The 16,774-nt window shown below is 34.0% G+C and overlaps 2 protein-coding genes across 4 annotated transcripts in view; one reads left to right on the forward strand and one right to left on the reverse strand.

Moving 5' to 3' along the window:
- The window catches only part of LOC117116444 (tektin-1-like), a 5,918-nt gene extending 5,120 nt beyond the window's left edge, over positions 1-798 (reverse strand). Inside the window, exon 1 of one of the 3 annotated variants that reach the window (XM_033260492.1) lies at positions 723-798. The gene's annotated coding sequence lies outside the window, so the exon portion shown is untranslated. Of the gene's footprint in view, positions 1-347; positions 459-695 lie in introns of those variants that run through there. The other 2 variants (XM_033260500.1, XM_033260482.1) reach the window with 2 other exon arrangements.
- Positions 799-1,173: 375 nt separating this feature from the next.
- On the forward strand, positions 1,174-10,110 carry LOC117116459 (tricarboxylate transport protein, mitochondrial-like). Its single transcript, XM_033260513.1, has 6 exons — positions 1,174-1,449; positions 5,465-5,672; positions 6,658-6,884; positions 7,955-8,175; positions 8,597-8,670; positions 9,285-10,110. The coding sequence occupies exons 1-6, from the start codon at positions 1,326-1,328 to the stop codon at positions 9,397-9,399; spliced, it is 969 nt and encodes a 322-aa protein (XP_033116404.1). The 5' UTR covers positions 1,174-1,325; the 3' UTR covers positions 9,400-10,110.
- The last annotated feature ends 6,664 nt before the right edge of the window (positions 10,111-16,774 follow it).

The raw sequence follows: 16,774 nt of genomic DNA on the forward strand, positions 1-16,774 counted from the left end.
AAAAAAAAAAAAAAAAAAAAAAAAATTGGAACTTCTAAATGACCAGAAATGGCTGGGATGGGAAAACTAGGCCTTTTTTTTTTTTTGGTCCGACTGCCCGACAAGCTTTGGCCGATGGGGTGGGTCTTCTTGACCACTTGACGAGGATGCCTAGGCTAGGCCTAGGGCCTCCCACCACCCGGCGTGCCCCTGCTTCATTTGGGCCTCTCCTGACATGAGACCTCTCCTCTCCAGAAGAGACGCTTATACCTAGTCCTACTACCCGTTTATTTATAACGAATTGGCTAACTAACTTCCACTTTAATCCAGGCACATACTACCTTATTATTTTGTACAAAAACACTTACATTAATTGACAGTAAAACGGAACACCACAACGAGACCTAACAACACACGTCTGTCGCTTATGTTTTCTATTATTTCTTACGCGTGTAACATGGGGAGAAGTGTGTGTACATCTGTCTCTTATACACATCTAGATGTGTATAAGAGACAGCTATCACTCTCTGCAATCAATCTCTCTGCACTTGCCCGTTGCTTTTCAGCACTATCATCGGCGTGCCCCTGCTTCATTTGGGCCTCTCCTGACATGAGACCTCTCCTCTCCAGAAGAGACGCTTATACCTAGTCCTACTACCCGTTTATTTATAACGAATTGGCTTACTAACTTCCACTTTAATCCAGGCACATACTACCTTATTATTTTGTACAAAAACACTTACATTAATTGACAGTAAAACGGAACACCACAACGAGACCTAACAACACACGTCTGTCGCTTATGTTTTCTATTATTTCTTACGCGTGTAACATGGGGAGAAGTGTGTGTACATAGCAACCAGATGGACCATACCATTTTGTAGATTCGAGTAGTATACTGTACACTGTAATGTACTGCACATATACCTGCAGTACATGTGAATTAAAGTATTGGATGTAATATCACAAATATTTTTATTGTGCCTTCTGGAAACATCTTCTAAATGATTTATAGAAAAAAGTAACTAACATGTAACTACATATATAACGTTACCTTGATATTATTGGTTCAGTCTGTTGCTAGCAAAAACAATAGATTCACATTGTTGATTGGTTGAAATTCATGACGTTGTGTAGCTAAATAGGCTTCATCATCTGGGCCCTTTCTGGATTTCTTGCCGTCTGGCTCAATACGTCTATAATTATTTTCATATCATATCGCTGATCGATCGCGCGACTCTCAGGAGATCGAACAGGAGGGGAGGCCTAGGAATAGGATAGTGCACTTTAATTCAAGACTGTATTGATACAGTACAATTCGGTATTTTCAACGGATCTGTATAACGATGGATAGATTACAACCACATAGTCAAAATATTCCACTTGCAATGCCACGGCAGGTAATGGCTGCTTCGGCACCTCAACGAACTGGTGGAAAGAAGACCCACCCAGGCAAGGCCATTCTTGCAGGTACGTGGAATTTAAGTGAACCCAATTGAAGTTCTTGTTTTTGTGACACACCTCCTCCAACGAGTCTCAGCTGGTTTTGGTTAACTTACTCAATCATGCTCAGCCCGTATCTAGGCCTAGTAAGCCTAGGCATGTATACCAACATATAAATAGAGCAGGGCCTCTTGTCGTAGTAGCTTAATTTAAGCTATGCTAGGCCTAACTAAGCCAGGCTAATAATAAGGCCTAGTTAGTTGGAATCACCGTTAGTTGCTTTTTGAACCACATTCAAACAAATAGCTAGGCCTTGTGGAGGAGATGTAAAAAGTAGAATTCCTAGAGAAAAAGATCAGGCCTAGGGCCTAGACTAGAGGGTCCAGCCTAGGCCTAGGCTAGCTCAACTTGTCGGCGGCTCAACCGGTCATAATCCCTAGCTAGGCCTAGGCTAGGCCTCTAGACAGTTAGTAATGTAGTTTGTATAGCAGGCCGAGGCCTAGGCTAGAAGTAAGTAGTATTAACTACTTTCTTGTCAAAACGGCAATAAACCAAAACGCCAGTATGTCAAACAGCATTGACCAAAACGGCAAGAAACCAAAACGGCAATAAACCAAAACGGCAACACTTTTTTACCAGAACGGCAATCAATGGACCAAAACAGCAGTAAAGTCAAAACGGCATTAAACCAAAATAAACAAATAAAACTTAAAAATATATAAAATATTAGGCTAAAACAATTTATGTCATAGAAGTAAAAAATGCAAAAGAAAACATTAATAATAGTAATAATAATAATAATTAATAATAATAATAATAGTAATAATAACAGGCCTAATAAAAATATAACAACATACAATAATATAAAGTTTGGCATTTTAGTCATGTCATTGCCGTTTCGGTACTTATTATTGCCGTTTTGACCAGCTACCATTTAATTACTTTCTATGCCCTCTCAAGGCCTATCTAAAAGAGGAAGTAGGTATAGCTATAGAATAGGTGTTTACAGCCTGTTTACAATCAAGCAAGGATCATGACACAGCAATCAGCAGATCTAATTTTGTTATACATGAAAGGCCTAATTTCTTATTGTTTTGCATCAAGTCATCATCATGACATTATATTAGCCTTAATTATTATTTAACCTCATTGACATGAATTTAAATAATCTATAGTTTTCTAGATTAAATTTAGGTAATTTATGAATTTTTTGAAATTTTAAGAGCCACAATGAATTCTACACTGTGGAAATTGCCGATTTTACACGAATCCAAGATGTTGAATGTTGGAGCTTGACCCTAACCTTAAACTTCAGTAACCGAAAAGTCCACTGTTTAATCTCAGATAAGATAGTATGTTATACACACTCCAAGTATCGAAATGCATGCCATCGTGTCGGGATTCAATAATCGACATTAATTATGTTATTATCAGGAATGGTGATCATCCTGATGATGACATAATTAATGTCGAAATATTGAATCCTGACATGATGACGTGCATTTCGATACTTGGAATATGTATTATACTATCTTAAACTTCAGTTTTGCTATAAAACTTAGTTTTATTGATTCTTAAGATAACTACGTGTCTGGAGGAGCCTTTATTGGAAAGTTGATTAAAACAAAAATTAGTAAATAATGCAAGGTACAGCACCAGTTAAGAGTTTTCCCCACTTGGGGAGTAGGAACTTTGTGCTCAATGAAGGTGAAATGATAAGGTTACAATTTACTAAATAAATTACTACTATACAGCATGTAACAATACATAATTGAAGCCATCTCAGTATTGAATATTTGCATTTAGGATTTTATGATGGTATGCCATGCACTATTCGTAAGTCACCCAGTAAAACTTTACACAAGAATTCTTGCTGGTACTCCCCATAGACAGTTTATTGATCAACAATCTAAATTAAAAGTCTACATATCTTAAAATACCAAATAACAATGTATTACATTATCACTGGTGTTCTTTCATTATTATTATCTGCTAACTTAGATAATTACATAAAAAGTGAGGTTTGCTTAACTTTGACTCTCTGGTTAGCTTTTTTCTTTTGCAATTAAATTTGTTTTTCCCAGTAGCATTTACTTGTGTGATATTTTAAAAAGTTATTTTTCAGACTTTAATTGACATTCAAATGAGTTTATTTGCTTTAATTTCATTTTAATCATAATTATTAAGTACATTTGATTTTTGTTTAATTCATATTTTGTGTGTGCCTTTTTTTATTGAATGTTTTAATTGTTGTTGATTGTTCATTCTTTTTTTTTTCGTTGTAGGCCTACTTTAATAAATATTTGTAAATAAAGAATTCTTGAGTATTATAATTATTAATTGATGAACTTACACAAGAAAGTAGCATAAATTGGTTTAAATCAAGAAGAATTAATCAGTAGTTTACATTTAATTACCTGATGCAAGTTGAGGTGGTCTATTATACTTGGTCATATATTGTACTTAAAATGAGCAAGGATGCACCTGCATAAATGGTATTTGCTGTTGTGCATTCTGATCAATTAAAATATCGCATAGGAAAGCACTGAAGTAATCTTTTAAAGCCAGGCATCGGAGGAAAACATTGTTTTGATATGTTGTAATGTACAACTAATTTTTCTAAGACACAAAAACCATATTTAACGACAAATTCGAAAGCAGTTAATGAGATACAGATTTTGAATATATAAAAATCTGGGGAAAAAAGGGCTGTAACTACACATTTTTTCACCTCCCCCCCCCTCCCCAAGTTCAAATATTCAAAAATCTGTATCCCACTACCAAGTTTTTTTTGTCAAATATGATTTTTGTATCTTTTGTATCAGTTGTACAACATACTGTGACATATAAACAATTTTTTTCCTTCAGAGCTTGACTTTAAGAACACTCTAGAAATTTAACATCTAGAAATTTACAGATGTATAACTCTAATGATTTTGATTATTTGCTTGAGGTTGGCAGCAAAAGAAATTTGTGGAAAATGTTATTTTGATTCTCTGTTACGTTCTTAATAATTGCGTAAGCCACGATCAGAGACTCTACAAATTTTGGAATAAAGTGACAGCCAGACATGATAGAACCAGAGTTTTCGGTCAACATAGTCCTTCCTCAGTGGCGAGTGAGTGAGGGTAGAAAAGTTATGCAAGTATGATTAGAAACAATAGGCTTGGTGCTGTCTCTTATACACATCTAGATGTGTATATATCTGATACCATCTGACTCGTTATTTACTGTATGTATATTTGCCTATACAGCATCACCTTTATTTATATATATATATATATATATATATAGCTAGCTGAGTGATCATTGGTCATGAACTCCTTTCTATATAGTAAAAATTGACAGACCCTTAATTTCCAATTGTCACTTACTGTACAATGTGTGTACCTAATCTCACAAGAGATCAATTAAAGTTTCAATCTAATTGAATTTGCAAATTTAACTAGTGATAACCTAAACATTATTAAGGTATCTAATATACAAATAATGAATGTTTATGAGTGCAATAGGGTAGAATATTTCATGAGGTCACTGAAAGTAGCAGACTTACTTTTGGCAAGATAAGATTTTATTTACCAACTGTCTGCCAGTGGTATCATAGATCCTAGGATAGTGTCTGTGAGATACCATTTAACTTGCCTTTCAAGACTGTCCTTTACACGCCCTCCAAACCATTTACAATCCTGAAAGTACAAAATTTCCCCATGCAAACTCTCTAACAAAGTTCACTCTCATTAGTCATTCCTTAACAAACTCGCCCCTAACAGACTCACCCCCTAACAAATTCACCTCCCAATAAACTCAACATAATTCTTTTTGTGTGGAATTTATTCCATGGGTATAAGCCCAACCCCAAAAAATCAGCCTAATTTCATGTTCAAGAGGGTGAGCTCACGCTAGAAGAACTGCAGTACTTTGTTGAGCACTGTAATTTAGGTATAATTGTGTTGTTTCTGGTGATATTGTTATTAATTGTACTAATTAACATTATTGTATAGTTTTACTTTAATTGTTATTTTACTATTTTTTAAATTAATAGGTGGCATTGCTGGTGGAATTGAAATCTGTATCACATTTCCGACAGAATACGTGAAAACACAGTTACAACTTGATGAACGGTCTTCAAAGCCCATGTACAAGGGACCAATCCACTGTGCTAAACACACTGTTCAAAACCATGGAGTGAGAGGCCTTTACAGAGGACTAAGCCCCTTACTATATGGCTCTGTACCAAAATCAGCTGTAAGGTAAGCAGGTCTACCACCATATAATTTGTAGCCTGGTTTTTCAAGCCTATGTAGAGGATTAAGCCTCTTACTATGGCTCTGTACCAAAATTATGCTTGAGGGTAAATAATCAAATTTCCATGACTCTGACATTGTCCTTTGACCATTTCACTAAATTGTATGATGATCTATCATTAGTTTTCCGTGTTTGCTAACAGGGCAGAAAGACAGACAGACAGACAGTCAGACACCAGTACAGAATACATAACCTCTTTGGCCGAGGTAATAAAGATTCAAACAACAATAAAAATTATAATAATGATGACAACTGTAGCAGAAATATTCAATTTTGTTTTCTTTTTTGTTGATCAAAAAAATTGTTAATATGTTTACTTAGCACAGCGTTTCGCTGGTGATTCACCAGATTAAGTGTACTGTTGATGTTAGGAAAAATTATTGATGACGTCACCTCGGTGTTTTGAGGTTGATCTGTGCCTTCGGTCGTCATTTTGTTTTTACGTAGTGTAAGAAAGTAAAGTTTACAAATATTTTTATATCAAAACATGAAAGAATGCAACATTGAATATTAAGTGGATCCAGATGAATTTTTCAATGATGCAGAAATGACTAGCATTATTGAATCATTTTATATTACTTTAAATTGATAATTTTAAGAAAGTGTATGTTTTACCAGCTATATGAATTTACCTACTTCATATAGCTGGTAAATATATAACTGGTATATGAATTTACCTACAGTATACTTCAGTCTAGGGTTTGAAGTGTGCCCTCACTTGTGTATTCATGAAAATACTGTTTATGAATAGCTCTTCTTCTTCTTCCTCGTTCACCTCATTTAGATGATGATACCAGTATCTGTGATGAAGGCTGCTGTCCTTCGTAGATCTTCTGGTGTTCCATAGAGTTTTTGGTTTTGCTCTTCTATCTTTCGGCTAAATACTCACTGGAAACATTATGTAATTTTTTTTTTTTTTTTAACCTAAAGGTTTGGTGCTAATGAATTCTTAAAGACACAGTGGAGGTCACACCATGATGGAAGTCTGAGTAAAGTTGGTAGTTTATTTTGTGGTCTCGGTGCCGGAGTTAGTGAAGCTATTCTTGCAGTTACACCAATGGAGACAATTAAGGTTAAGTTTATCAATGACCAAACGTCGGCTAAGCCGAAATACAGAGGGTTTATGCACGGTGTCAGAGAAATTGTGAAGCAGCAAGGTAAGAGATCAACAATTTTCTAGGAAAACCACTTTATCTACATTTTCTGTCCAATAGTGAAGTGACAGGATTAAGTGTGTGTGGGTGTGTGTGTGGGGGGAGGGTGTGTGTGTGTGTGGGTGTGGGGGCAGTTAAATTGTTTGGTTGGGGCCAGCATATCCAGGAGCAAGTAACTGGTGGAAATGCAGGGGGATAAGTCGTGTAACACCACTGAGTACTGTAATCTTTTTGTATGAGGCTTGCCATCCCAAAACCAGCATCAGAGGCCAAAAAATAAAATTTGACTTTTTAATATTCTTACTTTCCACATTGTAAGCATTAAAATGATGTGTCATTTACTCAATTTTATGAGTAAAAGCATCATGGCTTCCCTGTCGTAAAGTATACAATACTACCACATTCTAATCTGTCTCTTATACACATCTCCCCCTAACAAATTCACCTCCCAATAAACTCAACATAATTCTTTTTGTGTGGAATTTATTCCATGGGTATAAGCCCAACCCCAAAAAATCAGCCTAATTTCATGTTCAAGAGGGTGAGCTCACGCTAGAAGAACTGCAGTACTTTGTTGAGCACTGTAATTTAGGTATAATTGTGTTGTTTCTGGTGATATTGTTATTAATTGTACTAATTAACATTATTGTATAGTTTTACTTTAATTGTTATTTTACTATTTTTTAAATTAATAGGTGGCATTGCTGGTGGAATTGAAATCTGTATCACATTTCCGACAGAATACGTGAAAGCATTAAAATGATGTGTCATTTACTCAATTTTATGAGTAAAAGCATTACCGCTTCCCTGTCGTAAAGTATACAATACTACCACATTCTAATATGTTAATTACTCAGTTTAACAATTAGCTACAGTACGCTGGTTTTTGAATGGCAAGCCTGATATTATTTCATTTGTTCAGCATATTTTTAACTAACCATTCTAATGTAAAATTTCTTGTTTCTATTAAGCAACAACCCTAATATCCTTTTGACGTTAAGCCTCGTACAGTAACTGTGATAAGTTTGTGAACAAAATCAAGATGAATGTATTGCTTTCTTGAATTTCTGCAGGAATAAGGGGTACTTATCAAGGTCTGACTGCAACTATAATGAAGCAGGGATCAAACCAAGCCATACGTTTCTTCGTGATGGACTCGCTTCGTGAGTGGTATAGAGGTGGTGACCCAAATAAATATATCAATCCAATTATCACTGCAATGTTTGGCGGATTTGCGGGAGCGTGTAGTGTGTTTGGAAATACGCCATTAGACGTGATCAAAACACGAATGCAGGTTAGTATTTTTCTTGCTGTGTTAAAATATTTCACTCATTTTCACACTCCCATATGATTTCTTAATATTCGTAGGGAACAATGTTAATAAAATGTGGAATGTAGGGAACAGAAGAAAGGTGAAGAAAATATTCCTTTTTAGAAAGGTGAAGAAAATATTCCTTTTTAGAGAGAGCTGCTCAAACTGGTGGTAGCCACTGTGTGTGGGCTAAATTGCATCAAGGGACCTTTCTTCCCTGGCTCAATTCTGTCACAGCTCTTGTTGTGTTCCAGCTGAAATACTAAAATGCAAGGTACAAATAGCAAACCACACCTATAACTGGTCTCCACAGTATTCGGAAAATAGAAGGGATTGTCTCCTAATGTGCTGACCAATTCACCGTATTTATGCAACATTTGTTGTTTATCTGATTCTTATTTAGGGTCTTGAAGCTAGCAAGTACAGGAATACTTGGCACTGTGCAACTCAAATAATGAAGAATGAAGGTCCCAAAGCGTAAGTACCAAGGTTTACATACACTTGTAAAAGGTTGCATGATGGTATCAGTGATGTACCTAGGAGAACTGGGGAGGATGATGGGGGTGGGGGATGCAAAGGTGGAGTGGTGGGGGCCTGGATGACTTTGTGAGGGACTGCTATGATGCAAAATAAGGTGATATGAGGTGATTTTTAACTACTTTAGTGCAATTGTTTTGTTTCGGATATATTCAATGGTGGGTAGGGGTGGAGGCGGGGGAAACTTGTGGAGTGTGAGTTTTTTTGAAGGGTGTTTCCCCTAGATACACTACACAGTGGCTGATTGGCCTATTCTTTAATTGGGCTGATGTGGTCAGTGGTCAGGACAGAAGTGTGGTGCTGTTTTTAGAAAGAAAAAAAGAAAAAAATAATTGAGATAATTAACAGTGAACAATTTAGTATATTTCACCCATATAAATATACATTTGAAGTGCTATAAGTGGTATTAAACAATCTCTAATACCTCATAGTGTCGAGGTGAGGGTGCTCTCACCCCCTTGAATTTTGTTGCTGGATTGGTAAATATGTGAAACCGAATCTCCTCATAGTAATGCTGTTCAACCATATGTATATTTTATATATATTTTTTTTAGATTCTACAAAGGAACAGTACCAAGATTATCAAGAGTCTGTCTAGACGTGGCAATTGTATTTGTTATTTATGAAGAAGTTGTCAAAATTCTAAATAAGGTTTGGAAGACAGAGTAGTACGTGTATTTCCCATCTACTGGTACATTCACAACCAAAACCCTATCAACCCTTGTGCATAACATTTGCAAATCTATGTTTTATGGAAATTTTAAGTTATAGGATTAGAATGTCAAATTATGACAGTACAGTACAGTACAGTAATAATATTTTAAGGTAATACAGTAATATTATTAGTTGATTACTAAGATGTAATTGCAGAACATTTGTTAAATGAAATTTTGAAATGGAATGTTTAGGTTATTTCCCTACCAGATTGAGTCAAATGATTTTGAACTGCATATGTTATTAAATATATTTGTAGGATGAAAACACATGAATGGTAAGACTATAAATGTGACATCACCTGCAGATTTGTCTCCTCGAGTATCTCTTACAGATTGTTAATGGGTTGAAGTATGTTTTAACTTCCTTTGGTGTTGATATGAGTAATGTAAGTCCACCATGTATTATCTGTTACCCTTTGACTCTTACAAAGTGTATATTTTACTGGCTATAAATGCATTTCACCTAGCTTAAAAATTTGGGTTAGAGGGCATCCTCACTGATCATCTAAAATGTGTTGTGTAAATGAATAGGCATTCTACAAAAACATACCAAAAATACTGATTCAGAGACAATGCTTTTCAAGTTAGCTAAGTCTTAGCTTAGTCTTGAATTTATCACAAATGTATAGTTGTGGTACCAAAGAAACAAAACAAAGTCATATAACCTTGTGGAACAGATGTTTTAAGCACCATGTCTTCCAATTACACAAATCATAACTCAAAAAAAAAATATCATCCGTGTCAGATATACTGCTTATATGTGACCCAAGCTCACAAACGGGCTGTACATTCGCACTGCACTGTATTGAGAAACAAGCCTCAATACCCAGAATAGGGCGTAGAATGTGAATTTTGTGTGAATTGGGTAATAAATAAAGTATAACTATTAATCTTACTATTCCTAAGGTTTGAGTTTAAAATTCCAATTGTAAGAGGTAAAATTTAGCCATTTTCGGATGGAAGCTAATGAAAAATGAATAGAAACCTGCCGAAAATAAAAGCATTTTTCTCAAAACTTGATTTAAGAAAGTTGATAAGATGACAATTATTCAAACGGTCATAACTTTACTTCCAGACACCCGATTGAGTTCATTTAACTGTCATTTTAAAGTAAATGATATGTTTTATACCATTATGACAAAAACTCATTTTGGCCTGAGGACGAGTTTACAGCCCGTTTGTGAGCTTGGGTCACATATATTACTGACAATATCTGACAGACACTATCTGGTATGCCTGGCTTAGGAAACAATGTATTGTATGTTTTTTGATAAAATAAGGCACAACATGCCTTTAGACAAATACTACATGTTCTGGCAAATAGGCTAAGTTATAGCACAAATTGAAATTCAAGGTATTGTTAATTTCGGAAACTTGAGTATATAACCGGGTGTCTAGAAAACTCAGATCTTGGATCTCTGATCTGAAAAGATTGGGTCATTGATTTAAAGTGGACATTTCAGGCATCTTAGTTATTCAGGAGTAAAATTAAAGTACTCCTGGAAAGATAAAGGTGAATTTGAGAATTCACTTTCCAAAGTTATCTTGTGCACACATTTTTTAACTACCAAAGTGAAGTGAAATAACTGTTTTTTGACCATTTATAGAACTAAAACTTTAGGACATGATTGATTAAACTGTTGATTCATAGTAAAGCTGTATTAAGCTTAACAAACAGCTTAACCATTTTGTCACAATAACTAATATACCTGGCTTATTATGCACAAAAATACACTAAAAAGATCCACTATTGTATTCAATATAAAACATTGTGTTTATTACAATGTACACTAATATGAATTACGAGTTGTATGTATTTATTATAGGGACAATTTTTGTATATCCAGATTACATTCCATCTATGTCTGTATTATTTGGATATTATTGTTTTATTGTTGTTATTATTATTATTATTATTATTATCATTATTTTATCATTATTATTATTATTATTATTATTATTATTATGTTATCCCTTTGCCCTTGGGATGCTTTTTGTATTGTTCCAGGTGATACTGTAGTTATTCAGTACTATATTTACATAGAACTCAGCAAAACATCTTACTTCCATTATCTAATACTGTACAGTATATTGACTTTGGTAGTTATTCCAGTCATATCGTCAAGCATGTGCCTTCCTAGACGTAGCCTAGGTGTAGCCTTCGGACATCTTCACTGACGCCATCCATAGGCCTGTAACAAGGATGCTCAAACTACTTGCCTGCATTTGGCTAGGCCTATCAGCGTTGTGTGATCAATAGTAAACAGGCTTGTTTAAGCTTTATGCACATCAACGGCAAAACACATCTAAACACCAGTACAAATTAGTACTCTATCAGCAATAGGAAAATTATGTGGTAACTATATTTTATGATAACTTCTCAGCCAAACTAAACTTGGTTGAAGAGGGTGTCGGATAGCAATATCATACCCATATCTGCTAATAAATAAGTAATACACTTATTACACAATTATTCCAATATTTGAATTTTTTAAATTTGTAGGCCAATTAAGTGAAATTAGAACAAGTAAATATTTTCATACCACTTAAAGCTATAGTCATTTGATCTCTGACTCATTCGAAGCTTACAACTAATTTATTTATTAAATGAGGTGTTTAACATGTTATTGAGTTTGAGTTTCCTCCCAGGTATTAATAATAACAGTATATTTTTAAAAATAATAGGCTGCACTAATAAATGATTAAATGAATACTGCCCCCTTTAGTTATAAGGACTGTAAGCTTGAGAAAATATTTGTCTTCTGTATTTATTTCACTGGTGGCACCAAGATTTGTTTGACACAGGGTCCCATGAATCCGATGGTAGCATAAGTAGGTGGGGCCAGGAACAGCCCAGAACCTTGTTGTGGGATGAGTTACCTCCCTTCGGGTAGGGGAGGGGTTTTTCCCCATAAGTAAAGAATAAAAGACTTATTAGATCAATTGTAAACTCTCACATTTATGTAAAAATTACATAGAGTTTTTTTTCTTTACAATGAATTTGTTTGTCTCCCTGAATGTCCCTTCCCCACCCCCTCCCCCCAACAGGTGCCACCACTGCAATGTTTAATGAGACATGATGGAAATGTAACCATTCTGTCAACTATGTTGGATCAGACACTATCTTGAAGTACAGTACAACATTGTCCATCATTCAACAATCATAGAAATACACATAACACTAATACTAGTATTCAGATTTATATAGTACCCAATCTACCTCAGAAAATAACGAGCATTCTTAACCCTTCTCAACAATATCGCATTTTGATCAAACATTGACATTTAGGCAAGACTTTTTTATACCTTGTTAGGTATATACTGCCAAAAATTGTGATTTTGAATAAAATTGAAATTTAATTTTTTAGCCAGTTTGGCCTTGAACCACTAAAAAAGGAAATTTCTTTAAAAAATTAAATTATATTTATTTTTATTACACCCTTCGCTCCCCTGAAATCTCCAAAAACATGATATATATATATATATTTCTTAATTATATAAATCTATAGCATTTGTCAACCTCATTACTACACTGTTTAATTCATTAATTAACATTTTTATTTTCTCCTCCACCTAGGTGGTTTTGGAAAAATGATTTTGCTGTTAAAATGAGAAAAAAAGTTCATTTTAATTTTTTTTCCACCCTCCTCTGATGATCTCTAAAAAAAAAAGTTTTGCAAAACAAGGTATGAAAAAAGTCTTGCCTTAATTCATTAATAACATTTTTATTTTCTGCTCCACCTGGGTGATTTTGGCAAAATCTTTTTGCTAAATGAGAAAACAAAATTTTATTGTAGTTTTTTTTCTGCCTTCTGACGATCTCTAAAAAAATAAGTTCGCGAAAAACAAGGTATGCAAAGTCTCGCCTTACCTGTTGAGTCTATGCCTGGCTTATGATGATTTAACTGTTGTTACAATGTTTAAAATTAGTGGCTATATAATTTTTATTTCACCCAGTGCCTACACCTCTGCATAGTCAATTTTCCCTGTGCATTTAGATCAATTTAAATAAGTATATTTGGAATACACGTATCCAAATAATATATCACTTTGTATTATATTACAGGTTTCCATGTTCAAATGGAAAACGCAATACATTGCATTATTTCAACGTAAAAAATAATTTTATTTTTATGAATTAAATGATGTTTATGTTTTCTTATAAACAATTCATAATAAATATTTATATATATATATCTTTTTGTTTAATAAAGTAATTTTAATTTTTCAAAAATATAATGTTCTCTACAAGCAATAAAACAATACAGAACATAGGAGGAATTGTATCACTGCCTGGTATTACCATGGATGAATAACTAAACTTCTTCCTCCATGGTATTACTGAGCTAAATAATGGACCTTTCTGACCTTTCTGCTAATTAAGCCCCGCCCCCTGGATATTGTTGCTAAGGTCCCATAAAAATACAGTGTAAAAACATAAGCAAACATGAGCGTTTGTGGGACAACCCATTTGCACGCACATATTCCTGGCTTTGTTCTGATTGGCCAGTTAAGTTTGATTGACACTCGGAAAGGTCTATCTTAGACATGAGTTGTACATGAATATTTCACAGCACACATTTATCACCTTTCGGGTGATCATAATAAATACTGTTCCTTTAAAATATATTTTATTTCGTTCAAAATTATAACAAACATGTTTTTATTGCCGTCCCGTTTTTAGGGTGGGGTGAGTGTCAAATAATTTTACTCTCAAAAGACAAAGCACCCAGAAATTCATGCAAAAAAGTCATGTTTTTTGTAAGCAAGTATACAAAATTGTCTGGCATAGTTAAGGCTTACAGTAGAACACCTTCTTTGGGATACCCTTATTAAAGGGACACTTTTTTTTAGCCGTGAAGGAGAGAGAATATTTTTTTCTAACACTTTGGTCAATCCCAGTTTTGGGGACACTACAAAGAGAAAACGAAATTAATTTTAAAGGTGTACTAAGATAATTCACGTAGGTCTATTTGTGTGACGGTCATTTAGGTGAAGGAAAGTAAATATATTTTCCCTAATATTTTTTTTAAAAATAATTATTAATGTTTATGTTTGAGGTGAAGGGGTTATTTTTCTTTATATTTACTCAAGTTTCGTAAAGAGCAAATGAGATAAAATGATTAATTGGTGCTCAATTATTGAGTGGACGGGGATTTCCCCAATTAGTAATTACTTTGAATTGTGGATTTCTCTAATCACGTACATGTACACTAAATACCATTTCAAAATGTTATATTTGTTCCTTGCTTGAATTTGTAATTTGAATTGTCAAATATATTTCTTAGTCTACTTGCAAGGTCATGAATAAATGTTTTGGAAAATACAATCAGCGAGTCTTTGTGTTGTAAATTGAGTGATGTAAATTAGTTTAAAAAAATATAATATTCATGTTTGAATATTTATAATTAATGTTAAGGAAAATAAACAGTTATAGACGCACTCAACAAAGATGAGGAACCAAATGTATTTTTTCATTTTTTTTAAAATTTATATATTATTCCTTAAACATGTCATATTTTCTGTCTGCAACATGTTGCAGTCGTTAATATCTGTCTCTTATACACATCTAGATGTGTATAAGAGACATTTACTACACTGTTTACATTTACCAATGAAATTTTTTTGAAATGAAATAACAGGAGTTTTAGTAATAGGCGGAGGAACATATCGTAGAGCGACATCCGAGGGCTGTTTGGCCGGAGCGGGGGTGGGTTTGGGAGGTGGTGTCCCCCTCCCTACCTCCCTACCTAGGAAAAAAATGAAAAATAATTACTGTAAGATGCCATTTAACAGTGTTTGAATTGGCATTTAAAACTGAGCGGGGGTGGGTTTGGGATCGGGTGTCCCCCTCCCTACCCAAGGAAAAAATGAAAAAATAAGTACTACTGTAAGATGCCATTTAAAAGTGTTGAATTTTCAGTTTTGAATTGTGTTGCAATGTTTGATTTTAGAATGTATTAAACACTATTTTAAAGTAAAAATCTAACAGTCAAACACTTTTGTGGTTAATTTAATTTTCAATAACAATAAATAAATGGATAGCACATCATACACTGTTTGTACTGTAATTATGTATTTTCTTTCACAGTGTTTCTTTTTTAAACTTTTTACATTCAATTGCAGTTCAGCAATCTGATTCTATCTACTAACTAGTTTTCTTACTTTCATCTACATAACAGCTAATACTGTGCCTTTTCTTCATGCAGGTATTTTTAATTGCAAGTATACAAAAAAAAAGTTATAACAACTTCTACTTATAATCCAAAAAATCAAAATACTGAAATAAACAATGAGATACAAAATTGGTAATCAAAAGCTAAAATTTAAACGTAAAAGTAAAACAGCCAGTGAGATAAATGCCTAGCTTTTTGGGACAGAGCACTGTCCTTCGTTAGGGCTAACTTTTCTATAATTGAATACACGTTCTTATTATCTAAATATTGTATTTGTATACAGTACAATGTAATAATAATCTACATTGCTACAGCCCTCGAAATTAGCGTCGGCATTCTTCAATTTGCCGAGGTGCCTGAAGCTAAATTAACGGTGAACGAAAATCATATCTTTTCCAAGCTTTTAATTGTTTAGTCATGTTAAAATGAAAGTTGTTACTGAGCAACGCACGATCGAATCATGGACCTATTAATAATCTTATTAATAGGTCCATGATCGAATCGACGGCAAATCAACGCATACGGGGAATCCCCGAATTTGTACGTTAAACCATGGAGGAAATATATTAATATATTTCCTCCATGGTTGAAATATATTAATATATATCCTCCATGGTTGAACCACGTCCATGGAGTTTGAACCACGGAGGTTTGAGAAAAAAAAAATTATATTAAACATATAACTTGATACAATATATATTTATTTCAATCATTAAATAGATTATTGAATTATTGTTATCTTTTCCAAAAAATATCATGCGCCGGAATTGGGCCATTTGCATTATTTTTAGTTTACTCATATCATGACCACTGTACGTACGAGCGAGGATGCGAATGCTCTCTGCATCCACACCCTGATCCATCTCATACCGTACTTTGTAGAGTGGCTCGTACATACAGCATGGCCTTTCTCTCAAATCAACTGTCAATGTTGTTTTTGTTAGTGACGACGTGGGAAAAGTTATAATAAAACATTAAAACTATTTGGTTGACTTACTTTATTCGTGATAATTAAATATCTTACAAGAAATACACGCATATCGATTGACCCCCTCCCCCACTTTTCACCAATCGTCTATAATTAAATCCCCACTTTTAAAAGCGAATGGAAAGAATAACAATTACGCATGACTCATGAATTTTGTCTGTTCA

This window comes from Anneissia japonica, unplaced genomic scaffold (genome assembly GCF_011630105.1).
Source record: "Anneissia japonica isolate Jap-2015-1 unplaced genomic scaffold, ASM1163010v1 scaffold199_len4679917_cov187, whole genome shotgun sequence".
Taxonomy (NCBI): domain Eukaryota; kingdom Metazoa; phylum Echinodermata; class Crinoidea; order Comatulida; family Comatulidae; genus Anneissia; species Anneissia japonica.